At 36.6% G+C, this 27,479-nt stretch overlaps 1 protein-coding gene across 9 annotated transcripts in view; it reads right to left on the reverse strand.

Annotated features, from left to right (window-relative positions):
• Bbx (BBX high mobility group box domain containing) overlaps window positions 1–27,479 on the reverse strand; it is a 285,419-nt gene that overhangs the window by 8,346 nt on the left and 249,594 nt on the right. For 6 of the 9 annotated variants that reach the window (XM_046464029.2, XM_058585477.1, XM_058585476.1 and 3 more), the window contains 7 exons: window positions 25,948–26,956; window positions 24,924–25,062; window positions 21,692–21,840; window positions 11,079–11,168; window positions 9,702–9,761; window positions 3,336–3,533; window positions 1,377–1,563 (listed from right to left, as the gene is read on the reverse strand). In XM_046464029.2, the coding sequence (XP_046319985.1) occupies window positions 1,377–1,563; window positions 3,336–3,533; window positions 9,702–9,761; window positions 11,079–11,168; window positions 21,692–21,840; window positions 24,924–25,062; window positions 25,948–26,956 (1,832 nt within the window). The remainder of the gene's footprint in view (window positions 1–1,376; window positions 1,564–3,335; window positions 3,534–9,701; window positions 9,762–11,078; window positions 11,169–21,691; window positions 21,841–24,923; window positions 25,063–25,947; window positions 26,957–27,479) is intronic. The other 3 variants (XM_046464035.2, XM_046464036.2, XM_046464037.2) reach the window with 3 other exon arrangements.

The following is a 27,479-nucleotide window of genomic DNA, read 5'->3' on the forward strand; positions in this document are numbered from 1 at the left end:
GCAGAGTGATGGTGTGATCACAGTCATGTTTGGAGAGAACTTAGGGAGCAATGAGGGTGACTGGGTGATGACATTTTCTGAGCCCTAAATTATGACACTCCTTTGAATTCTTATTCTACCTACCTACTTCCATAATTCACAGGGACACTTAGCAACATTCAGGCAGGCATTTAAAATTCTCTTTGCATGTCATGCGTTGTCTTCTATACTCAACTGTAAAATTCCACAAGTGGAGAAGTGCCTCTCTCAGAGACCCAAGCACAATGTCTGTCAGCAGTCTCTTGCTAATGGGAATTTGCAGTGTACACATGAAAGGATATCTGACGTCTTGGAATATCTAGAGCTACTTGTGAACAAGCACTAGACCTAGAACATGACAGGTAAAAGGCAAGAAGCAAACCAAGTTCACAGAGGGGCCTATGGGTTTACCTGAAAATGCGAAAGGAGCCTGAGGTCCTACAGGCAGCTATCCAGGGTGTGCTGGGTTTCAAGCACTTTTTACGAAAGTCCACGAAATAACTTCTGATTACCCACAGATAAAATTCAGTATGAAATACCAGAATTTACAAAAGCCTTTTTTTTTTTTTTGCCTTCCCAAAGGACCTATTAAGTAGCAGAATACTCAATTATACACTTAGAAGTTAGTACACTTCCTGTGGGCCTTCACTGAGTTCAAAGGGTTTTCACAACTATGATTTCCTCTGATCCTTAGAACTTTTGCAATTCTTTGGGGATATATCATTATGCTCAATGTAAAATGAAAAAACTGAAATGCAGAGAATAAATTACTTTGTAGTAGATCACAGAGAGTTGAAGAAAATTCCAGGTCTCCTGCCTGCCATGAGTCAGTTGCCAACACACTCATTCCCCTAAACCGTACTGTTGTGATGGCTGGCCACCACTGCTGCGAGCACCTTCTTCCGTAGGGGTGTCCCCACATGAGCACTGTTGTCACTCCACACAGTATCTCAATGAAACGAGTGCTTCCCACCCTCATTTTATAAAAGAAAACATTGAGTGAAGACAGGTTAATGATCTTGCTCAAGATCTCTGTTTTCAGAGACTGAGGACTAAAGCCCTGTCTGTGATCTCACACTTAAAGGTTAGATGATACTGCTTCCCTGCTCTCAGGTTTTTATGGAAATCCAGATTAGCCACAGGACAATATATTCAAAATGAAATACTTAGCTGGCTATATTTTCTTACATTTTCCCCACACTGTAAACTAGCACATAAACTTTTGTAACACCTCACATAAACAATAATGCTCCTGAACTACTCTGAACTCCACTACATAATAAAAATTGCCACAAATCACTTGAGAAAGGTTGATCTGGTTTCCATATTTTTTCCTCCATCTAAGTCACACCACTGACCTGTGCACATTCTCCATGGCTGCCACTTCGGCCAGTGCAGCGAGGCTGAAGAAGGCAGACACAGCAGGCATCTCTGGAGTGCTGCTCCGTGTCTCCTCAGCCTCAGTGTTGTGTGAGCACTCATCACTGCAGTCTGTCTCAGTTGCTTTAGGGAGACTCCTCTGCAGTTGCTCCTTTGGTTTGTCATCTGTAACAAAAGCGAAATCCATCATAAGAGGATCATTCTGCTCTTCAGAGAAGGAACACTAAGGAAATGTGCCAGAGAATGAAAAGAGCTAGGTTTCTTTACTATTCACTTTGGCTATTCATTGCATATTATGAGTTTCACAGAATCTCTTCTTCCACAGTGACAAAGCACTTTTATTATAAAACTCAGTTGCACCCTGAAATTATGGACAGTGAAGCTGAGCTGAAGACAAGCTGTTTTATTCTAAGTCAAAGAATGGGTCAGTCTTAGAGGAAGGAGGAAAATGAACCTTGGCCAAAATAAAACCCAAGGGACTTCAGCCACTGGACCCTTAAAACCCAAGCTGACTAAACATTTCTCATGAATTTTCATGAAGCCGTAGGGTGACCTACCATGGCAACTTGGACATTTGATGTGCTGTGATATTAACACTTAGGATAGGCTAACCAGATAGGCTAACTATCAGATTAATCAATCCTAATGAGATCCCATGTTGTTGTTTTGTTCTGAAGACCTACTGGAGGGAACATAAGAGGTCCTCTGGTATTTATGAAGAGGTAGATGAAATACTATGCTAATACACCTGCTAGAAATGAGAATATTTTCTTTATTATGTAGACATTACAGAGGAAGGGGAATTTTCATCATGAGTTTTAAAAGATTTTAAATATAGAAAATAAGTAATAAAAGATGTGAATGTCATATATTAGGGTATAAAGCTGGTATGGTGTTTTGCTACATAAAAGGGAGTGTTTTCTAGAATCCTTATTTCTTCCTACAAGTGAAAATTAACAACCTATAAAATGAAAGTCTCAGAACAGAACATAGATTGAAAAGGGGAGAAGAGAGGGATCAGCTGGACTAAACATCAAGACATCAAAATTTATATCCTCATCCCACTTCTACTCAGTTGAATGTTTTCAGCACAAAATTCCACCTCTTCAAAGAGTTGAATTCAATTCAGCGTCTCTAACATGCTTTATGGTTCTAACAGTCAATTTGTGCAAAATTAAAAAAAAAAAAAAAGGTACCCCAAAATTAACTTTGTCTTCCAATTCTAACTCAGCAAACAGTTTGTTTCTATGAACACCTAGATTGATCCAAATCAAGTAAAATGAAATTCTGGAGATGTCAAAAACCAAAAATCACTAATGTCCAGATGATACAGAATCCCCAAGAACTTTTGGGGAGATGCTATTCACTGTTCTATCCCTTTGCACTGGGTCCCTCAGGTAATTCTATTGCCATGGAGGCCACCAGGACCAATAAAGACAGACTCAAGTCCTGACTGAAAATGGGGCATTTTTACTATTTAGGTAGATAAGACAAGAAATTCGTGCATTCTCAGGCTTCCTTTCAGCTCTACAGAAAATAAGGATGTATTCCAAGGTACCTAATCCACTGGTTTGAATGCCTGATAATCTAGTTTGCAGTGACATGAATACCAGACCATGGAATAACACAGATTCATCTAGTACCTTTAAAAGTCTAGGCTATTCTGGAGTTTACTTCATCAAGACTGTTTTTGTGCATGCTTAAAAAAAAAAAAAGAGGAAGGAGCTAACAGTCCTAAATTTACCTTTCTTTTCTAGGAATTCAAATATGCTCTTGGAAAATAGGTATGATTTTTAAAGTGTGGAATAAGACATGTTTGAAAGTCTATATAAAGCTAGAGAACAGTCCATTTTTCAATGAGAAGCCACCATTGGCTTATAGTCATTTGCTGGCCAATGAGACTCTGGACATCTCTGCCTAGAGCTCCCTCTTCTTACCCAAAGTACCTCCTGCTGGTGATACCCGGCCGTCTGCTGTCCTGACAAGGTGTGTGATCTTGGTTTTCCTTGCTTTTCTCTTTTGGCTGCCCACCAAAGGTTCTTGCATTGTTGTTGGCTCTGGAGTGTTGGGAATGGATGAGACATTTTTAACCTTATAAGCAGGCTCTGTGGTGTTTTTGTCTTCTGAAAATATGGCTGAAACAAGACAAACCATATATAGTTACACACACACAAAACACAAGATATTGACATTATTCTTGGAAGGAAACATTTCTAAATTTCAGACCTATCTGAATAGGGAATTTATAGTCAGAGTTTTCAGACTATTGATGGAAAAATTTTAAAACAAACATTTCTATAATGTTTACTACTTATGTGTACTTCTTCTGATAAATAATGGGCAGAGTATGAAGATACCTTCTCTTTTAACATTTTCTAAGTCTTTGAATCTTGCAGGTTGGTAGGGAGGATAACGTATATAAATCTGTACCTCAATAGACCCCAAGTCCTAGCTATGATCAGGGTCCCATGCTTCATAATTTTACATTGATGGTTGGGACATTTGCTTCTAAGCACCAGGCTGGACTGAGAAAAGAATCTGTGAGAACTGACCTCCTTTTATGCACATTGACTCTCATTAAGGACAGGACAAACACTTGTGAAGTGATTACACATAAAACCCTCCCATTCACCGAGTTCTAGGACAAGGTGAGTGAGGTAATTTAATCAAGTCTCACATGCCGACAGAGAGACTAGTTGTAGGTACACTCAAGGTAAAACTAATAAATAATTTAATAGTACACTCTTGTATCCTGAGTCACTATATCAAGAGTAAAGAACACACTTGCAATTAAAGCCTTTATCTCTGGCTTAAATTTGATGAGAATACTTGTGTTTTATATACTTGTTTCCTTTGGAGTTCATCATTCTCATCCCTTTAATTCAAAAGTAAAAAAGAATATGCAGATATGAGTTCAGTTCATTTATGAGTATATACATGTAGACAAGTGCTATGATTGAGATTTCTTTTTTTTCCCATTCCTGTGGCCAAAGCATTTTTAGGCAGGGAAAACAGGTCTGGCCCCCACCCCCCTACTTTGTAACCATCCAATCTCTTAAAACAGACATAGAAATTATTTTTTAAAAGAGGGGACTATGGATCATAAAATCAAGGTCTGACAAAACAAACTTAAAGCAAAGGAAACCTGATGAATAATCGAAGATATTTATGTCAGAAGGTGGATCTAAAGGTAGACATAGAATAAAGCAATGCATAAAACATAAAAACGAAGAACAGCTAAAATAACAGGAAAATGGAGCAAGATTAGCTTAGGGTGTGGAAAAACACACTTGTTGGTGTACAGGCCTCCTATAAGATTTTTAATTTAGCTCTCTAATGGGCTTAGGAGATGGGAAAACAGGCTATGAATTAATAAGTCCTTTGTCCCGGAAATCATGATGAAACCTTGTCTTTGAAAGATGCCTAAAAGGAACGAAGTTGATTCTAGGCTTCACATTCTAAAACAAATGGGAAGTAATTTCAATTTCATTAAAATAAAGTACAGACACAGAAATTACACCATGATTTGTGGCTTGGCATTATGTCAGTATCTCAGTATTGCTTAACAGATGGCTGTGTGGGGATAGGCTTAAGATAACAATTATTTAAAAAAAGCAAAAAAAACTAAACCAAACAAAAACTGAAAAACACCAATTATTTGGCAATGTTCCCAATCTCTTCGGATTACAGAAGAAGTCTTATTCACCTCTGTAGTGTGATCACTACATTATAGATGGCCATTCCAAAAGAATATTAATCTATTCCCTTTTTCTAATTCCTCTTCCTAGAGAAGTCAAACACTTGCAGAAAGAAGGGCGTGGCCAGGTTCCAAAGATGAAAGGTACAGTACATTGGAAGAACTGTTTATGGAAAGAAGGTACAAGGAGATAAAAGAAATAGTTACCAGAAAAAGGACAAACAAGCTGGAAGAGATGATCAGATTTCCACATCGACAGGGGTAATGGAAATAACTGTCAAACAGAGACATGGATTCCACTGTTGACTTTGTAATTCACTAACTCTGGGACCACAGGTCTCAGTTTCTTCATGTGAAAACAGAGGGTGGACTAGATTAGCTCTAATCTAGAGATTCAGACCTAAAATAATCCTTTTGCCACAGGGTCTACAGTTAGAGTTTTGGGTAGGAAAAAAACAAGCCCTCATTCAGTTCAGAGTCCCAAGGTTGAGGAACAATAGCACTCCCTTGCATAGCACTGTTTTCTTTTCTACTGGTGACTTCTTCAAATGATTTCAATTCTTTTAAATGGTTGTTCCTTTTCTAATTTGTTCTAGATAAATTGGTAAAATCACTGTAAGAAGCCAAGGGCATGGGGGCAAAAGGACTACAAATGGGGATCTACTGTTAGTTCAATGTTTAACAGTAAAAAAATCCCAAACATATGGCCGTGGGAAATTTCAAAATCCCAGCATCCACTCAGCAGAAAAGGAGCTAGAGGGTCCAAGACCAGCCAGCCAGCCAAAGGACATCAGCAACACTCAAGTTATAACACACAGGCATATTGGGAGACAGTAAAAGAGTGCATCTGGTTGCAGGGCAAGGGAAAAGGGCAAAAAATATTACACTGGAAGTTCTCATAAGTACCACCCCCAACGAAAGCAGGTAACGCTGCTTACCCAGAAGTCTCCTCCAAACTTACTAACAGACCTAGAAGGAATCATGACCCCTGTAGATCATTGAAAAAAGTACAGACTTTGACCTTGCTAGAGTTATACCAAGGACCGCCCCTCAAGGTTAGCCCTCACAGAGAACCTTTTCCTAAGAGAAAACTGGGGAAGGAAAGTAAGGTTGAGTCTAAAAAGTACTCTTCTGGGACAGAAGATTTGACAGTGGCAGAGCAAACAAAAGGCTGGGTGGTGTGGGATGTGAAATGAAAAGGCTCAGAGGAACCTATGTCCTGCTCTCCCTCTCCCCTCAACACACCCCAGGAACTAATGGGAATGTGAGAAAAGAAAGGGCTTTGTCGTCTAAAAGCAAATTAGTCATTTCTCTTTTGGCTTTTAATTGAACATACAAGACTACCCAAGCACTAAGAACAAGTCCACTGGGCTAGATTTTATACTCAAGAATAACCATAACACACTTTAAGTGCATCATCTGAGAGTGATAACATGAGCTCATTCCTGGAGCCACATTAGGAATGTGGCAATAAGAGGCTGTCTTGTTTTCCAAACTCTACTCCCCAAATGTTGAGAAAATGTTCGGGGGAAAGCAGTACTGCATGTGGATTGTACCCCAAGAGGCCACTGGAATCATGAATTCACTTTGCAACTGGAGGATTCAATTTGAATTATTATAGCCAGATCTGAAATCTCATTGCCTTTGGTTGGTCTCCCATGCACTAATACAGCAATCAGATTCTGAATAGAACAAAGGAAAAAGAATCAAATGAATGAGACTTATTTAAGGTTCTGGGAGACTTTGCTTAAGTTATATAGCAACTATTTCAAAGCTGAGAAAGGAGATCAAGTTAGAATGGAAACTGAGGATTGTGTTTGAAAAATCTAACTATAAACCAGAGTCTCTCTCCTGCCTGTGATTACATTTACATACTGAAAATAAACTAATCTGATGGAGATTCCAAGTCTGAGGTTTCTGGGTGTGTTTTTGGGGGGGAGGAGGGATAATATACCTTTTATATTTACATCTGAACCAAACAAGGACTAAAAAGTCCATAGATATGTCTGAACAATTGAAACTGTAGTAGTCAAAGGGGCTTCAATGGCATGAATCCAAGTTTCTTCCCTTTTGCTTGTATTGGTCATGCTTCACTTCCCTGCCATGTGTTTAGGATTAATAAAACCTTCCTTAATTCAATGGGGCTGCTATGAAGATGAAATTTTAAAAACATATGTGAAAGTCCTTTGTAAACTATGAAGATGTATTAATTATATTATTATTGCAATTAGAAACATCATGGACATGTAACAGCGTGTTCTCACAGAAACAAATATGGCAGCAAGGTAGGTCTTCTTTATGAGAAAATTGTACCTTTAATTCTAGGTTATAGGCAATATATTTAGTTGTTATATAACAGTTTTGAGAAGTGATTTAGCCATTTTTTAGTTTTAAAAGCATAGGAGAAAAAACACAATAAATTATAAGTTTAGCATTTAACCCTCAGATGTACAACTAAGGATCTAAAGATTTCAGATATTTTGGGAAAGAACAGTGTTGCAAAAGCAATTCTACACAGGATGTTGTAAAAAAAGTACAAGTGAACTTCAAGTCATCCACTTTAACAGAAGTCAGGGACAGCTGAATAGCTGGACAGCCTCAGGTGAATCAAGGCTTTTATTATAGACACTAGCTACAAACAACTCCTAACTTTTGAGCCAAATGGCTTATACATGTTAAAATTATCCTGGATTATGGCTTCATTTTCTGTCCCTAAGTATTTACGCCTTCCAAAGCAAAGCTGTAATAAGCAGAGATCTGGCCATAGGTGAGAGAGAGGATGAAGTAAAGGGCTTAGATAATTCAAAAGCACATAGTCACCACCTGAACCAGTAAAGGCTGGGAGTGGTAGGAAAATAAATAACCAAGAAAGGTCACTTTAAATTACTAGTAATTTTCTGATACTCAAATTGATTCCCTTTTTTCCTGGCCATTTGAAATGAACTTGTACTCTACAATAAACAAACAGCATGCATTTTTCAGTGCATCCTCTTCAAAGCTGTGTTCCATATACATTAATAATATCTATAATTAAATATCACCAATAATAATTCTATTTCTACTAACCTCTGAGGACTACCTGTAAGATTCAAAATTGATTTACTTTTCTATCTCTGAAAGGCAGAAAATTAGGGCTGCAGAATATGGTGCTTCTAGCATCACATTATCCACAAAAGATACCAAAGTAACAAAATCATCAAATGTTAAGGGGAAAATGAAATTTGTGATTTCTGAATTACTACATCCTATCATTCACCCAATCCCTCAACACATGAGAACCACATATGTACATAGGACAAATGTGGACAGTAAATCCTAAACAATCTGTCCTACTGAAAAATGCTGATTAGTGGCAGATCTGATAACCTACCTAATTCCCTATGTTAAGTGTTCTTTCTGCCATACTACACTAGTTGTGGCAACTCAGCAGCATTTTTAATGTATAAAAAAAGCTAAGCAAAACAAAACAAAAAAGGAAGTATTTAAAATGGTATCATTTGAAGGGAAGAGTAATGTGGTCTTAAATGCCTTTAGCTTTCTCTGATGACCTATCAGTGTCTTATATTTATAAAAAATGTGTGTAATATATTTTTATAATACAAAAGAGCTAATAATTCAATTTGGGGATGTTAGGACTGAAGGCTGGGAACAGCACAATTCATATTTTGTTCTGCCTGCACTTAGGCAGAAATAATACTTCACAGAGGTTGTGAATGTGAAATAATGGGTCAGAAAACATTCATATTGATGTCATTTTCTGTAAAAGTAAAATGATGCAAAAGCAGACGTGGCATGTATGAATTATGTCCATTAAACCAAAAAAGTTTTTGATAAATGTAACTCAAACTAGAACTGGCACTGGGGGGTTGGTAACTGGGAATTTAACTTCCACCGAGTTATACCTCCTTTCTTTAAAAAAAATATTTTAAGACAAGCTCTCACTAGGTTGCTAAGGATGACCTTGAACTCAGAATCCTGCTTCAGCATCCCAAGTCCCAGGGATTACAGGCATGTGCCACCATACCTTGCTAAACATGAATATCTTTTATAAATACCTTAAAAATATGAGTATTTCTGAAAAGTGACTAGGGTCAAATGTACATATTGATTTTTTTCTCCTTTTCAGTAAAGGAGAAACTATATTTTGTAGACAGGTTCCTTTTCTGGACATAAGTAAATCAAAGAGGTCCAAACTGGATGATTGCTAAGATTCCTTCTAGTTTTCAAATGAAGTAAACACTACACAAAAGTATTCAGGTCTTTAAAATTATCTATGATGAGAAAAGGGGAATCAATGGGAAGAAGGGCAGGATGGCTCCTTAACTCATATAAATTAACACTCACCAGAGCGAGTCATTAATGTCATAAACAAAACTCAAATCTCTGATTAATGTCATTCAAAGGTGTCAAATTCTCCTTTCATAAATTAAACACCACAATATATTCTGTCTGACTCTTTGCAGGAGACCTCAAAATGTAATTATTAACACAAATTCTAATGCTATTGGTTGAACCTATATAAATGATGACTTTTTTAAGTCTATAAAAAATTATTCAATTTTCAACTTAGACTATCTGAAATTAAACACTGTGTTCATTCTTTTACCTTCTGTAGGGTGAATGGCATCCAAGTAGAGTTGCTTGTTTGACCATTTATCCCCACTTCCTAAAAACAATGATAGAAAAAAAATGTGAAACTGTATTCCTAATATGGATATAAATACTATAAAAATAAGGTTATGTACAAAGTAACTTAAATATGAAACATCATAAAAATAAAATGGAATTTTATTTCAATTATTTTGTTCTCAAATTGTATTTGCCAACTAAACTAATGAAGCTATGGCTGGAGGCTACACAGGAAATGGATAAACAAAATTTGTCTTTTGTGAAATACACTGTTGGGTAATTTCTTTGACTTTAATACAGAAAATTTGAAGATCAGTAAAGGGTATGACAATTTTACCTGAAAAATAAAGTTTCTTCACTGGAAGCAAATGAAAAAAATATATACATAAATACACAAAACAAACAAACAAAAAAGAGGCTGAATAGAGGTGAAAGCCCACATTTAGTAAGAGGATGTTACACACAGGCACACACAGGTGCATTCACCTACACAGAAGACAGCTGCTAGTGAGAGCCTCACTCAGGAAGCACAGAGTGCTTCACATCTGGCCATGCAAGTAGGATGCGAGTGTGCATCAAATGAGTCGGTTTATGGTTTGACACTGACATGCAGGCAGACACTGAAGCCCGACTTGTGGCTATACTGAGCCAGATGGGAAGATTTATCTTTTATGTGAAGAAGGAGTCCTGAACTCCAAGAAAGAGATCTTGAGATGAGTCCTGAAGAGGTTCAAGGGCCCATCAAGATCATAACAATGAGATAGATGTTCAGGGGAGAGGAGGGGTGGGGTACATTAAGTCTCTAGGGCCCTCTGGAAATAACAGTTATGTGACTGTAGGAGTTGGGAGAAGAGTTCAGCCAACATTGAAGTACACAGAGGAGGAAAAGAGGCAAGTTAGAACTTAGGAGTGGAGAAAAATGTCCATGGCAATCCCCAACAGTGGGACTTTGACATGAATATGAAGATTTCAGGAAGCAGAAAAATGTGGTTATGGTGTGAAGGGCTGCCAGACATGGGGGGCGGGGAAGAGCCAAAGAAATAAATAGACACGAGGTCAAAAAGACTAAATTACAAAAGGTACCAAATGTAGATGAGAAGAATCAATTTTAAAATTCATATGGAACTCTGTACAAAAAGACAAACATGGATTTGAGTAGGAATCCAAGGGATGGAAGTTTATAATTAGCTGCAGAGTCTAGAAAGAAAAAAAAATGCCCAGTCAGGAGCTGATGACACTGAAGCAAGCACAGGGGAGAAAAAGGTAAAGGAGGTGCACGCGGAAGCTTTACTCAAGATGAGCTGGCAATGGAGGCGATCAAGAAACCTTAATGGAGGATGGAAGGCACCAATACCTTTTTCTGGAACATTAGGCTTCTCCTTTTTGTGCTTATATTTGCTGACAATTTTGTGGAATAAGTTCTTTTTCTGAGACTGGAAAGGACCTACAGACAATATCAATATGAATATATTTTAAATTTGCAATGCTTTACAAAACAATATTGTGTGTTTTAAAACAATTACACCCTCCTCCCTCCTGTGGAAAGAGTAAATCCAGTTGCAAGAAACATCATCTTGCATCTCCACTCATCTTGGGACTCTGCCCTTTTCTTTAGGCTTGTGTAAAACCCAGTGAGATTTTCCTTGGAAAGTATTGGGCAGAAGCCTCCATTAGGGCTGGAACTTTCTAGGCAGAAACTGCAGATTAAGTGGGTGGAAACGGATTGCAACCAGTACCAGAAGCATGGTGATGGTCTATTACAGAGCAAAGGTTCCAATTTAGATGCCAATGCCATGAAGGAAAGGATGGCATGTGGATTTCATCGCCTAAGAGAACTGACTTTCACAAGGACAGCACCTTCAGGATGACAGCTGACCTGAGAGCATTAGGTTGCTTTCTGGTCTTTTTGGAGGCTACTCTAGGAAGAAAAAAGTGATTTAAAAACAGAAAGATATTTGGAAAACCAACAAAACAAAACCAAACTTTTTTTTTTTTTTTTCCTGGAATGGAAGGGGAGAAATCTCAGAATCCGTCTTAGTTGTCTCAAATGAAAACGGAATTGAGGCTTTCCAATTAATTAGAAATACCAACGACCAACGACAGCAATGACCTCCCCAAAGTAGGCACTTTCTATGCTTTGAGGATACTCCTGTATGCATAAATTTACGTAACTCCTATTTCCTCATCTGTACATGGAAATCAACCGCAGTGCCTAACTCACATGGTTGGTGTGAGGATAAAGTGAGCAGTGTCACAAGCAGCTACTGCTGCATCTCCCCACCTACCAGCCTCTGTGATGTGCTCTCCTTCCGGCAGGAGGTGAACTAACTATGTGCCTGCCTAGTCACTTCTACCCTCCCTCTCTAGTGGGTCATTCCATCAGTATACAAACATATGTTATTTGTCCCAAATTTAAAAAAAAAAAAGTTCTCCCAAACTTCCCTCATGTCCACTGCAGGTTTCCACCTGCAGTGAAATTCCCCTCAGAGGACTGCCTTTGCTGTCTCTAAGTTCTCTCCTTCTGTTTTGTCTTAAACTCACTATAACCAGGCTTTCACCCAGCCACTCATGAAAACCTGCTGCATGAAGGCCAACAGCTGAGGCTCATGGTGCTCATGCATCTTCCAATCTAGCTATTCCCTCCAGGTCCACCTTCTGCCTTCAGTGCTTCCTTCACCTGGATTCCAGGACACAGCTGTTTTGCTTTCTCTCTTCCCTCATTCTTTCCCTCTTTGTCTCTTCTGCATCTTCCTTTCCCCAGATGTCTTAAGTTTGGAAAGCCCTGGACTCTAGAGTGGTCCTTGTCCTCTTCCCTATTGATTCTCCTTCCTTTGGTGATTACTTCTGGTCTCAGGGCTTTAAATACCAGCTCACAGATGCATCACCCCAGCATGTTGCTGTGTATTTGAAAAGCCAACCACCTTACAAATTTCCATTGTATCTGTAAGCTCACATCCTGCTTCACTTCTCTCTAGCACAGTGGCCTCCTTGGCTACTCCCTGCACATACAAAGTCTCTCTCCTGCTAGCAGGATCTTTATGTTGGCTGTCAGCTCTGCCTAGAAAATGTTCTTCCAACTTCTTCACCACCTTCAAGGTTTTGCTCAAGCATCTCCAGACCACCCATTGCAAAACTGCAACCCCACCCCATTCCCATCCCTTGTGATCTGCCTTTCCTTCACAAAATTATCATTAAGCTGATTAAAAACAAAAAAGTTCTACTGAAATATACTTCTCATATAAAACAGTTCACTCACTTAATGTATATAATTCAATGTTTTTGATATTCAGAGATACTTGCAAACATCCCCACATTTTAGAATATTTCATCACCTCAAAAATAAACCACACATCTTTTAGTTATCACTTCTCCTGTACTTGCAATCCCCTTTCCCTAAGCAATCACTAATATTCTCTGTTATAGAAACTTCATATAAACTGAACCACACAATAAAGTCCTTTTTGATTGGCTTTAGGATTTAGCAGAATGTTTTATGGGCTTATCCATGCTATATGTGGTTAGTATAAGAAGAATAGTATTTCATTGTATGGATATAATACATCTTGTTTATCCATTTAGCAGGCGATGGATATTTATATCAATTGTTTATTTTTGTGAATATTGCTGTTATAAACATTCATGTACAAGTTTTTGTGTAGATGTATGTGTTTGTTTCTCTTGGGCATACACCTAGAAGTAGAATTACAGGGTCAATGTTTAACCTTTTAAAGAACTGCCAAGAAGCAGCTGCATCATTTTATATTTCCACTTGCAGTATATAAATAAGGGTTTCAATTTTTCCACATTTACTATTATCTGTCTTTTTGAGTATGGTCATTCTAAGGTTGTGGAAATGATACCTTTCTCACTGTGCAGATTAGTTTGGGGGAATGTTTCTATCTAACATTAAGTCCTACAATCTATGAACATGGGATATTTTCCCATTTATATTATCTTTCTTTCTACAATGTTTTATAGTTTTCATTATATTGCACTTCTTTTGTTAAATTTATTCCTAAGTACTTTATTCTTTTTGGTGCTATTGTAAATGGAGTTGTTTTTCTTATTTCATTTTTGGGTTGTTCATTGGAAGTATATGAAAATATAATTTTGTATCCTGTAACCCTACTAAACTCATTTGGGTATTTTAGTGGATTTCTTAGGATTTTCTATATTCAAGTTCATGTCAGTAAGTTTTATTTCTTTCTGTTCAGTCTTGAAAAGATCAGTTTCTTCTTATCACAAGATCACAAGATCACAAAGGCAGATCAGTTTCTTCTTATCTAACTACTGCTCAGAACAGAGTACCATGTTGATAGAAGTGGTGAGAGTGGACATACTTGTCCTGTTTCTGAATGTCAGGAACAGGGAAAATGTCTGATTTTTTACCATTAAGTATAATGTTATCTGGGCTGGGGATGTGGCTCAAGCGGTAGCGTGCTCGCCTGGCATGCGTGCGGCCCGGGTTCGATCCTCAGCACCACATACAAACAAAGATGTTGTGTCCGCTGAAAACTAAAAAATAAATATTAAAATTCTCTCTCTCTCTCTCTCTCTCTCTCTCTCTCTCTCTCTCTCAAAACAAAAGTATAGTATTATCTATGTGTTGTTTGCAGTCTTTATTAATGAAAAAGTACTAAATTTTTCTCTGTTGAGATGATCATGTAATTTTGGCTTTCAGTCTGTTGATATAATAATGTTACACGATCTGATTTTGTGGTGTTAAACCAACCTTACAATCCTGGGATAAAATCTCACATAACCACAGTGTGTAATTCTTTTGATATTTTGCTAGTTTGATTTCTTAGCATTTAGTTAAGGAATTTTTGTGCTCCTTATTACCCAGGATATTGGCCTGTAGTTTTCATTTCTTTGTCTAATTTGACATTGGAATGAGTCCCAAAGTAAACTGGGGAATGTTCACTCTTCTTTTTTTTTTTTTTTTTTGGATTCATTTATGAAGGTCTGGTACTAATTCTTTCTTTAAAAGTTTGGTACAATCTGGTGGTAAAGCCATCTGAAACTGGACTTTTTTTTTTTTTTTTTTTTGGTACTCTTTAGGCATATTTCAAACCCCTTAAGCTAATTCAATCTCTTTAATAGTTATAGGTCTGTTCAGATTGTCTGTATCTTAAGTTGGTTTCAGTAGTTTCTGTCTTTCTTGGAATTGTTTGTTTTATCTAGGTTATCTAATTTACTTATATAAAATTGTTCATAGTCTTCTAATGCTTCTCCTTTCTGTAAAACTGATAGTAATGTCCTCTATTCCATTTCTAATTTGAATATTCTCCTTTTTTGCTGGTTACAATTGAGCTAAATGCTTCTTAACTTTGTTTTCTTTTTTTACAAAAAACTAATTTTTGGTCATTGATTTTCTATTTTTCTATTCTTTATTTATTCCATTTAACTTTGTTAATTTCCTCTCTAATCTTTATTATTCCCTTCCTTTTGCTTTTTTGTTTAAAAAAATATTTTTAGTTGTAGACGAACACAATAACTTTATTTATTTTTATGTGGTGCTGAGGATCAAACCCAGTGCCTCACACGTGCTAGGCAAGACCTCTACCCCTGAGCCACAACCCTAGTCCCTTCATTCTGCTTTCTTTGAGTTTAAGTTTGTTCTTGTTTTTCCAATGTCTTTATGTGAAAGGCAGGGTAGATTATTGATCTGACATCTTCTTTCTTAGCTTAGGCATTTAGAGCTCTCTAAACATTACTGTAGCTACATCCCCTCAAGTTTTGATATGTGTTCTTCATTTCTACTCACCTCAAAGTTCCTTATGATTTACCTTTTGAATTCTTCTTTGACATACTGGTAATCTAGGAGTGTGTTGTTTAGCTTTGATGCATTTATGAGTTTCCCAAGTTTTCTCTTACTATTGATTTTTAAATTTATTCCACTGTGGTCCAACAATATGTGTTGTATTATTTTAATCCTTTTAAATATATCAGTTTGCAAAGCATATTCTTGAGATTATTCCATGTTTACTTGAGAAATATGTTCACTCTGCTATTGTTGGATAGTGTTTCATATGTGTCTGTTAGTTCTGGATAGTTTATAGTACTGCTCAAGTCTTTTCTTCCCTTGTTGGTCTTTGGCCTAGCTGCTTTGTCAACCTATTCTTTTTTCCAAACCACTTCTCACCTCTACACTCATAATAACTTTGCTTACTTTGGGCTCATTTATGGTCTGAAAACCCCAATAAAATTTAACCTCCACAGCAGCAGTGTTCTTTGCTTTCATTCACAGATATAACCTAAGTGCCTAAAATAGTGCTTAGTGCATGACAGGTTCTCAGTAAATATTTGTTTCACAAGAAGTAAATAAAGTTCTGAGAGCAATGCTTGGCACAAAGTGTGCAAGAAATGACATCTGTTGCTGTTATTACTGACACCATAAATCTGTGTAAGTGTTTTTTTGATGAACACACCAAGACATCCCTCTAAATAACCCATAGAAACACTTCTGAATTGTCTGTTGCTGGTTTGAAATGGAAATAGAAAAGGCACTCGTTTGCTTCTTTGAGAAAAAGTGAGCAATAAAAGAAAATAAATTGAAGGTAGTATGAAAAAAAATGTCATATATACACGCTATATTATAGATGTTCTATATAATCTGTTTGCAATCACTGCCTCCTATATTTCATAAAACCCAGGAAACTGCAGGCTGGTGCACCTGACTGATATGTTGGCAAACACAGAAAACAAAAGCAGAAAGACAGTTCTGAAACTCCTCAGGATCACAAAGACCCTAGTAGATTTACCTGGAGGAAAATAATTAATAATGATAATATATTGGTACACAGCGAGGATGAGATCAGAAAAAGTGGTTCACAGAAGCAAACTGATGTATAGACAGGGTTAGGAAAGAAGAAAGGGGATATCTTTTCAGATCCAGCTATACTTAGAGAAATCTAAAAAGTGCACAAGTTAAGGACAAAGCTAAAAAAGAACTTAGCAATATTACCAAGGCGGGGGGCGGGGGGGAGACTATCCAGAGTGCTTTTTGTACATAAATGAGCTTATAGAGACTTACATTTTAAAATTTCTGCTCCAAGCCACCCACACAAACATAGCTATAAAATACTCTAAAGCAAATGACAATTTCTTCAAAGAAAGTGACAAACTTGAAAAGAAAGTAATATATAATATCTAATGATATTTACTGAAAAGCAGTAATTTTGGAGTCAAGAAGTGAACAATTTAATTTCTGCTCACCAGCATGGTGTGTATGTTTGAAATGTTGTCTAAAGAAAATTAAGTAAAAAATTCATAACAAATAGCAAATACAAGGAAATTTACTACCATCTTTTAAAATGTAATATAAATTTAGATTAACACAGAAGTGTCCATGGAGGACAGGGAAAGGTGAAAGTGAAAAGGAGAGAAAAGAGTTTTTGAAAGAATCATTCAGAAAACAAAGAATTGAAGTTTTTTACTCTACTACCTTCAAGCTTCCATTCCATCTCTTTCCCTACCAAAGTTCTTGAGAGAATATTTAGATCAACTTCAGTGTCCTCGTGATAAAATCACTCACTGCTGGTATGCAAACTGGCTTAGGTCTGTCTCTGTTTGAGTGCGTGGGCAGGATGGCCTATATTCTCCTTTGCCCTCCAACATAATAGCTGGGTAGAAAATAGGGCCTAAAACAAGCCAAGGGGGTGACAGGTTGCCATAGACAGGTCAATAATAACCTTTCCAAGACATATTGTTCAAAGCTTGCTGAAAATGGACATTTTGGGGGGGGTAAGACTGTATAGTGACATAGAAGCCTTTCCATTGTTAACCTGGTATGGTAATTTTTTACGGTCAGCAGGAAAGGTAAATTAAGTGAACCCGCTTTTTAGAACTGTTGTCATAAACAAATGTCAGGCATAATTCTAATGGTGGTGGTTTTCCCCCAGATTTTATACTTTCATGTTTTCAACCTACAAAAAGAGCAAGGGTTTTGTCGAAGATCAGGGTGCCATTTCTATCTTGAACACATAATGAGAAACTAATGAAATAATAAATTCCTTTGAAATCATTTATATCAAAGTGCATCCAGCTGCTAAGCATGTGGATCTGTTGACGTGCGTAAGTTCTCAGAAGTGTACAAGCCACAATGAAGTTAAAATTCATTAAGGCAGAAAAGCTACCTTCTTGGGCTGGATGTGCACGCTTTGTTAAGTATCTCAAGATTACAAGAGTAAACATATTACAAATGTGTTGTCACCATGTTTCTGAAAAAGTGTGATGGCAATGAAGATTCTCAAAACAATTCTAGAACAAAATGAAGAACTGTTCCTAACCGAACAGCTATAACTTCCTAGTTGGAAAGGCTGGCTGAACTATTAGCCAATCTTAGTTCTCTCAGACGAAAAGCATCCCCTCATTGACTCAATCCCAAACAGGGAACATTCTGTTTTCAACTTTTGATTTGTGAAACTGCTTCTTTTATTACCACTGTGATAAAAAAAAAAAAATTCAATCTTAAAATAAGTGTGATTGAAGGGGCTTGAGTTGTGGCTCAGCGGTAGAGTGCTCACCTAGTTTGTGTGAGGCCCTGGGTTTGATCCTCAGCACCAAATAAAAACAAAATAAAGCTATTATTTCCGACTACAACTAAAACAAATTTTTTTTTTTAAAAAAAGTGTGACTGAAAAAAAAATAAAAAGAAACCATAGTATATTTGTTAAAGGTCAATGAACTACATAAAAATAGAAGGAATAAAAGAGGAAAAGTTAAGTCAAAGGTCAAGATGGGGCATTATCAAACACCCTAAATGGACCTCAATTTCCTGTTTCCTCCAAGACCCTACTTTGTTGAAAATTACAATTTTGCACAGAACTTTGACTTCTGATGCTTTTGGAAACAAGGCTTCATACATCAGGAATATACATAAAGTAACATGTCAAACAAATCTCTTATGAAGTTACAATTAAACTTAGGGTCATCATTTAAAATTTTCATTTTAAAACAAACAATTACAAGAGAACGATGTCAGATTGAAAACAATGTCAAACTGGGCTACTTTAACTGAACTGCAGTATGTTAGGTCCATAATAATTTACTGGATAATTTTGTTCTTAGAAGTGAAGGGAAATTCTAGTTCTCAACGTAACACAGCACAAACCCAGTTGGAGGAAGATGGCACTTTGTTATTTTCATCCCTTTCTTGGCAAAAGTTTTTACTTTTGCCAAGATCTATTATATAGACATAAGGGACAGGGCACAAACAATGCAAAGACAATGGTAATGGATAAGAAACTATTGAGAAAAACAAATATGAACAAGACCACCAATGGGAAGATAGAGGAATAAACCCACATAAGTATAATGATTCTGAGATACACAACTGCATAAATGCATAAATAATAATTTCTTCTAAAAATTAAATTTCAGAAAAATTCTGTACATTTGATAAGCCAAAGTTATCTAAAAATCTACTAAGTATAAACCATGAAAAAATATAATGAATGTTCAATGACAGTATATGAGAAAATAAAACTGGACCAATGGCAAATTTTTAGGGGAAAATGAGTTTCCTAAGGATACAAATCCTTCTAATGATTCCATACACAGTGCTTGCTTTGGATGATTCATTATGCAAAGGTGTAAAGGGTCTAGAGTTGAAGAAAACAATCTCATCTATCCCCTAAAGATCAGGCAATTACGGCACAGCTGGTATGATAATTTCATTAATAACTTGTAGTGTAGTACATTGGTGTTGCTAATGCCAAATTACAATCAGTCACAAATACTATTTCTTTAGTTTGTTAAATAAAGAATATATTATTTAATTTCTGCTTTGTTTTAATTGCATTTTACTTCATGAAACAGAATGCAGAGCAAAATCTAAAGTCTTGGAAGACTTCCCATATGTTATTATTTATATACCGGATAAGAACCAGTGACTTTGTGGCTTGAGAGGCATACTGAGAGAGACAAGATGATACTGTATGAAGTAGCATTTTCTGAAATGCTATGTCACATCAAAAGAAATACTATTAATCTCAGCTGAGAGAAGAAAATCACATAATGGACAACTAAGATCCAAGAGAAGGTTTCATGAAAATAGATTCTAACTTCAGGGCTTTATAGCTTTACAAAAATAAATCTAATGTTACCTTCCCTGATAGATAATTTGGACAACTTCAGAGCAATAAAATGAATGTCTTGAACTACAAGGAGGGGGATAAGGAAAGCATCCTGTACATCAATCAATTAGGCTCCGTTTTACTGGCTTGTCAAGTATTTATCAGCAACCTTAAATCCAAGAATTATGGGAGCTCAAGGTAGCTGGTATCTTTGGGCTAACAGACTACTTTGCCTATTCCTAAATCTCTCCAGAGCATAAAGACTGCAATTTCATTTGGTAGTCCATTTCAGTGCTCAGCTACTACCTGTCAATGTCTACTTTATTTCTTTTCCTATCCATTTTGGAAGACCTTGATACAATGCTATTTTATTTTCCCAGATGAGCAAACCAATTGATGCAACAATACTTCTTTTTCCAGTACTTTATTCACTAGTCTTACTTTTATTAACCATAGAGAAAAACAGCTAATCCTAAAAATGACTTTTGTGTATCTCCTTTCCTTTAATCCCAAAGGGGGAATTTTCACCAGTCATTCAATGATGTCCCGAAATACAGATCTCAAAGCAACCCTCTGTGTGGCAATTTGTAAGAATGATTAGGTCTTGAGAGAGAACAGTTTAGTTATTTTTAGAAGACATCATAATTTTCCCTCATCCATATATCTTAAAGATCCCCTCAAAAATCCACAAAATTGTATCTCTCCATTAATATTTATATATGATCTATCTAAAATACACAAAAGGAAGGAATTAATCTGATTTAACACAAAGCAGGAAACAGACAGCCACTTCTGCAAGACAATTACAAAAACTCTTCTATCAAATCTTGCTCAGAATTTGATCCTGAAAGCAGCTGTAGCTCAGCCACACCAATTCTTCCATTTATTTTCTGTCCCTAAAGGACAGCTCACTGGAGGCATACTTTCTCCACCAATCTTCAGACCTAAAGTCAAGGTGGAAGACAAGGTTCTCAATGACAGCAATATTATAATTTTGGATAGAGGACAATCTCCCTTGTGCTTGGAATGTCCTGAGCAGAGAAGGATGTTTGGCATCTCAGCACCATCCCACAAATGTCAATAGGAGTCTCAGGTATTGAGACCACTGAAAATGCCCCACATTCTTTAAAATCCTTTTTTGAATGGTCATGCTAAGATCTGCCAAGTCATGCTGATAATTGTAAGAGATTTACGGACACAGGGAGAAGCCGAGGGGTTGGGTTATGTAGCTCCATGATAAAACACTTGCTTAACATGTACCAGGCTCTGGGTTAAATTCCCAGCACCACACACACACAAAAATAATAATAATAATAAAATACAGTAGCCAGATAGGGAGAAGCCAATTCTTGAAAATAAATATGCTAAACAAAGCATTTTTATAAATTTAACAAAACCAGTAAAATATATATCACTGCAGTATTGCAGGTACTTTTATTTTCATTTGGTCCATACTGCCAGTGAAGAATAGCTTCTGCTAATTAGGAAAATATAATGATTTTATAGTCCAGAGCCCAACCTGTTGTAGACTCAAGAAGACAAGAATTGGTTTGATTCAGCGGTTTCTGGAAAGTTTTACATTCCAAATTAGAGTTCTGGAGAGCAGAAAGTTGAAGACTGTATAAAACACATCTGGAAAAGCTGGATACACCTTTAAGGGCAATGTACAGACTAAGATGCCAAAGGACAGAGGTGAAGAAGAATGAGGGAGGGAAAAAAGGGAGGCAGGGACCAAAATAATCTTGAAAAGCAAGCAGAAATTGTGACTCCCGACTGCCTTAATTCTAAATACAATTATTGTACTTATCTAAAGGGAACTGCAGAAGCTTAGCCAAGGGGCTGGTTGAGAGTCTGACCACACTGCAGGGAGGTACAGGTGAAGGCTAACCTTTGCTGGTTTTAGACGGTTCTGAGGGCCCATTTCCAGTCTTCTTCTTTTTTCTTGGGACTGGTACACATTTCCGGTCAAATGTAATAGGACTATATTGAGGGAGACTGTTGAATTTCTTTTCAAATTCTTCATCCAGCTTTACTGAGCTATTAAAATTGGGGAGAGGAATCAATCAGCACATGACCAAATATTTAAACAGAAAATGATACAAGACATAGTTTTAAGATATTGCATTTGAAAACAGGGTCCCTAGGAATTGAGGCATTTTAAATAAATTTTGTGCAAAGGAAAAAAAAATCCACATTTTCTGACATGCTTGAATTTACCAAGTTTTCTTTGTAAACTCATATGACAAGATGCATCCTTACCTTAGAAAAGTAGAAACATTATTTAAAATGTTAGAATATGTTTGAAGTGGGGAATTTGTCATACTCTCCATTGACATGAGAATTTCTCATAAAGTTCAGTACAAAGCATACCTTATTCAGTTTTTCATTCTAAAGATTCATATATATGCATATGTATTGACACACTTATTAGTTTTATATATATATACAGTTTTATGCTTAAGACATGTATACACACACATACATACAAAGCACATGAAATTTGAATATCAGAAAAAAAAATATGGAGATCATATTAAGATGAAAAAAACACAACGAGAAAAGTAAAGCCAGTTTTCAATGAAGTGGTGAGAGGCAACACCACTTTAACTTATAGCACATATGACTAAAACGTCCACCGGCAAGGCTGGGGAATCCTTGGAATGGCTTTGACTGTCTCCAAGGTCCCCATGGAGCAATGGGCTGCCTATCTGTTGGATCCTAGGCTGGCTGGTGGATATCATTCATGAGACTTATTAACTAAGGCACTCTCGAGACAGATGGGGAAAGCTACAGAACTGCTATGCCTGGTAGATGGGAAATGAAAGGTGTATGGAAAGAGAGTAGCTTTGGTAATGTGTTTGGCTTCCAGCTATGAGATGCACTTGAGATATTCCCACCTAAAACTGTTCTCAGTTTTAGAGGGAGGTATGAGAATTGTGAAACAGAGGTAAGAAGGTCAGATGATCAACACAAATGTTAAAAGAAAATGGCCATTACTAAGTGGAGCAGTAGGAGGGTAATGGGTAGGACATACTCCTACCAATAAAATCATCTTTTCTCATCAATTAGGAAAAAAAAAAAAAAAGCTCATGCTGATAGAAAGTTTGCTATTAATCAGATATTATCAGAATGTTTTTTTTCTTTAAGTCATGAGTTTGTCAGACAATCTGAATATCCACAAAAGACAACTGTGAAAATGCAGGACATAACTTACATGGTCTCTTGGGACTGTTTACATTTTTAAAGAGAACAATGATAATCATCTATGTTTTTTTCTGGGAGACCTTTATAAAATTAGAACTGCAAATATTAAACTGAATTTTTCTTGGCTGTAACTAACTAAACAAGTAGTACATTATCTGAGATTAAAAAGATAGTGTTCACCTACAAATCTCAAAGGAGACTGACAGGAACCATCATTTCTCATTGCTTAGGCACTATACTGGCATGTTACAAACAAGGTAATACCAAACAGTTGGATCCTGACAGGTCAAAAAGTAGTTAAGGAGGAAAGAGCACTAAATTGTAGGGTTGATTTAAACCACCAGAAAACCACTCTCAAATATATACAGGTGGCTTTCTCAGAAATGATGAAAATACTCATTTCTTTGGGGACAGATTTTTAAACACTGTTTCAAACTTATTCGGTTTCTCACCAGACTGGAGAACATCTCTTTCTCTCAAATTAGTTTCTAATAGAAGTATCAGAGTCAGTTCTACTGGGGAGCCTTGATGCTGGCTTTTTCACCTAGCACTTCTGTAACGAGACCTGCTTCCCTCTTGTTGTTTAGACTCAGAAGGCACTGACAGCTATTCTAGAAGATACAAAACAGTGATCTAAAAGCTCAATGATCACTTTTTCGGAAATTCTGCATTGAAAGTATCATTTGATAATGACAAATGGGAGGAAATTCATGTCATTACTTAAGCATAATGTAAGCAAAACTAATTTGAAGTACTTTGGATTTTTAAAATATTAGAAATGAAATATATACAATTATAAATATATTATTTCAATATAAATAATCTTGAGGAGCCAGCACCATCCTCCCACTTTATGATGACCTAGAGTCTTAGAATTAACCAGACTTTAAAGCACTGTAATTTCTGAGGAAAAATATTACAGTATTCCACAAATAGAAATGCAAATATTATGAATAAAACAAATAAAATACACCAAATGCATAAAATTTGCATACTTTTAAGCACTTATGAAAAAACAGAGAATTATTTCCATTCAATGTATTCTTTTCAAATTGTGCTAATGAGAAATCTCAAAGGATTTTCAAAACAGTACAACCAAATATGCAGATACTTTCCTCACCAATACAAAGCACTGAATCTTACATATTATTAACAAAATGCTTTATAATAAGATTGTTATTGAAAGACTTTGGCATAAATTAAGTATGAAACAATTCTTCATGATTTTATCTTGATGTATACCACTGCTTGTTTACTACTACATTTCAATGCACAGTTAATGCCTTGAATGTCCTTTGTACCATGAGAATATTCAACCTAATTTTTTCCACTTTTGTGTGCTAGGAATGGAACACCAGGCCTCCTGCAAGCTAGGCAAGTGTTCTACCACTGAGCCACATCCCCAGCTTCTCAATCTAATATTTCGATCTTAGAGCAACAGAAGATGGTTTGAACTAATCAAGGTTAGAGGTACAGAAGCATAAGTTTATTTACCTCACATTTTCCAGCTATCATATTTTATACACATATATGCATACATTTAGAAATATTAAGTGAATATAAATATAGTACTATAAATAGAGTACATAAAATGGGCAAAATGTAAATATATTAACAATATCCATCCAAAGTTTCAGATATGAGAAAGGGTCCTAATGATATTAAAGGATTTATAATACCACCACTGCTTATATGGTGGAACTTGATTTACACTCAGACTCAAGTGTAAAACCTACATAAGTTCTATTGTGCCTAAAAGTGAATGGGGGTATCACACACATGAATGTATTAACAGCAGGAATTGTGTAATACACTTGATTTTTGTTTTCTAGGGAGCTTACTAAGTCTAAGTGACAACTGATTCATTCGTCCAACTACACGGGGATCTGTGCAGTGCAGGTGGACTGAGCACTTACCCAAGGAGAGAGTCTTCCTTGGGCTTTGTCTTCTTGAACTTCTTGCTCCCACTGGTTCCACTCTGGTTAAAGGTCCAGCTTTCTTCACTCCAACACCCTTCATGATCAGAGGAGTTCCCTTTTCCTGAGCTTCGTTTACCTAAGGGTATTCAAGAAGAAAGCATGTGCTCAATACACTGGGATTGGGAGAAATCATCTTAGTTGTTTCACAGGTGAACTCTTGATTTCTTAGGTGTTATTTGTTTGATACTATCTGTAACTTACAGAGATGATTCACACTGGACTTTAATAATGAAACATGCAAAGAAGGTAACTAATGTAACTTCTAGAATACATTGTCTTAACAGATTAGATTACCACAGGATTCAAGAGACAGACCTAAGTTTTCCATTTGATAACCAGCTTAAAGCAAGCAAGCCCTTTGCTGATACACACTTCTGATTTCCTCAAGATTCACTGAAAGGACATCCCAGGAGAACTATGTATTCCCAAGTAATCTTCATTCAAAGCTTACTGACCTAGTGGAATATAGCGTGGCAAGAGATAAGTACCCTAAGCAGATGCTATATTTTAAGATAGGTAAATTTACATGGAATAAAGGTATACACAACAATTAAGTTTCTGGGTGCTGTCATGTTTTAAAAAAAAATTTCAATTACATTTTCAAGATCCTGATGAATATATCTGCTTCATTTAGAGAATTTCATCTGTTTTAACCAAATCAAAAGCTCCACTATACTGATTTATCAAAATAATGAGCCAGCCCATACCAGTAAAATGAAAGGGTTTAGGCATTTTGAATATTTACATCTCAAGAACTATTTACAGGTATGTACTCTTCTGAATGGTGCTGGCAAACATTTAAGTAAAAAAATAATATGACCCACATACCACAGAGAACCCTCTGGATGTAAGAAGCTATCTGGACATCATATTGTCCTTTATGGAGATGCTTTTCAATGGGTCTAAAACAGACCTTCCACTTGGTTTTCATGTTCCTTTTAGGTTTGTAGCAGTTACTTACCTCTGTCAACATTAGCTCTCAGAGAGGTGAGCATGCCCTCAGACACCAGGGTTTTATAAAGAGCACCTTTGCAAGACCTCTCAGATTTCCTGGAACCACAGGTCTCTATTTTTCTGTGACAGTCATTATCCTCAGGCTTAGCCTGTCCTGACAGGCTGGTTGGTAGTGCATCCTCTGTGGGAGTCAATGGTTCTGCTTTTATACCCTCTGGCACCTCACCAGAAATGTTCTTGCTGGCAGAAATACTAATGAAATCTGGAGGTCTTGACTCTTTGGTGATGTCTGAGGATTTCTCCTTTGACATTTTCTTCTCTCTTGATTTCACTTTTTTCTTTGGTGGCTTGGCATCCAAAATGCTTCCCTTGCCACTTGAGGATGTGCGAACCTTCTTTCGTGGGGTTTCTCCAAGTTTGTCAACACCCCAGTCTCCTTTTGCAACAGCTTCAATGGTATATATGACACTCTCAATGTCAGATTCTGAAGACTGCCTCTTTTTGCACGTCTTTTTGGGTGTGGATTTATCATTTCCATGTCGATCCATTTTGCTTTTCTTCTTTTTCTTTTTTAGCTTTTCTGGTTTGGTTAGAGCAGTAGGGTCCTCAATGATCATAATTCCATGAGGATGGCACATGTGATCCTTTCTGTTGGGAACATCACTTATTATTATCTTGCTACTGGCAGAGTATGAAAAATCAGGGAAGTGACTGTATTTTTGATCTTCCTCTAATTCTTCCTTTCTAATTTCTTTGGGGTCTTCCATTTTTATAGCCATTACATTATCCATTTGTAGCTCCTCAAAATTTCTAAATTCCTTAGAATCTCTTATATTCTCCTTGGATGATTTTTCAAATTCTCCTTCCTGTTGTAACCCAGCTTCATCTGTTTTCTCTATTTTTATTTCTCTTTCCTCTTTTCCCTTCTCCAATTCTTTAATTCTTCCACCATCTGATTCTTTTGCTTTTATTAGCTTTGTTTCATCCATTTTCACTCCTTCTGATGCCAGGCACATCTAAACAGTTAAAACAAAAATGGAGAACAACACAAAATATCCTCATTATTCCATAATCAAAATTAGCTGCTAACTTTTCACTTCTATCCCTCTTTAAAAAATAATCACTACAAACTTTATTAGTCAGTGCAGTTCTGCCAAAGTAACTTAAATGATTTAAATGAAAGTTCTGTAGGCAATGTGATACAATCATTAAACTCTAGACTAACATATATCTGAATCATCATTTCCAGCTTCATCAGAAGCTTTTTGTATGAAAATAACATTTGGTAGGAGGAGAATGGGACTTGGACTTAAAAGACTCAAGTTTGATTCTTAGTTTGGCTGCTCATTAACTTTGTGGCATGGGATGAGTCACTTCACTCCAAACTTCCCTGTAACCTTTGTAAAATGGAAATGATCCTATTCCAGAGGATCTTGTGAGGTCTATGTGAGACAAGTACTTTCAGGGTTTAATTATCCCAAAACTCCCTTCAGATGTTTGCCTTCCTAGCATCCTTAAAGGAAAAAGGAGAATGGCAGG

This window comes from Marmota monax, unplaced genomic scaffold, assembly GCF_021218885.2.
Source record: "Marmota monax isolate L192 unplaced genomic scaffold, Marmota_monax_Labrador192_F-V1.1 WCK01_AAM20220418_F8-fsc00156, whole genome shotgun sequence".
Classification (NCBI taxonomy): Eukaryota; Metazoa; Chordata; class Mammalia; order Rodentia; family Sciuridae; genus Marmota; species Marmota monax.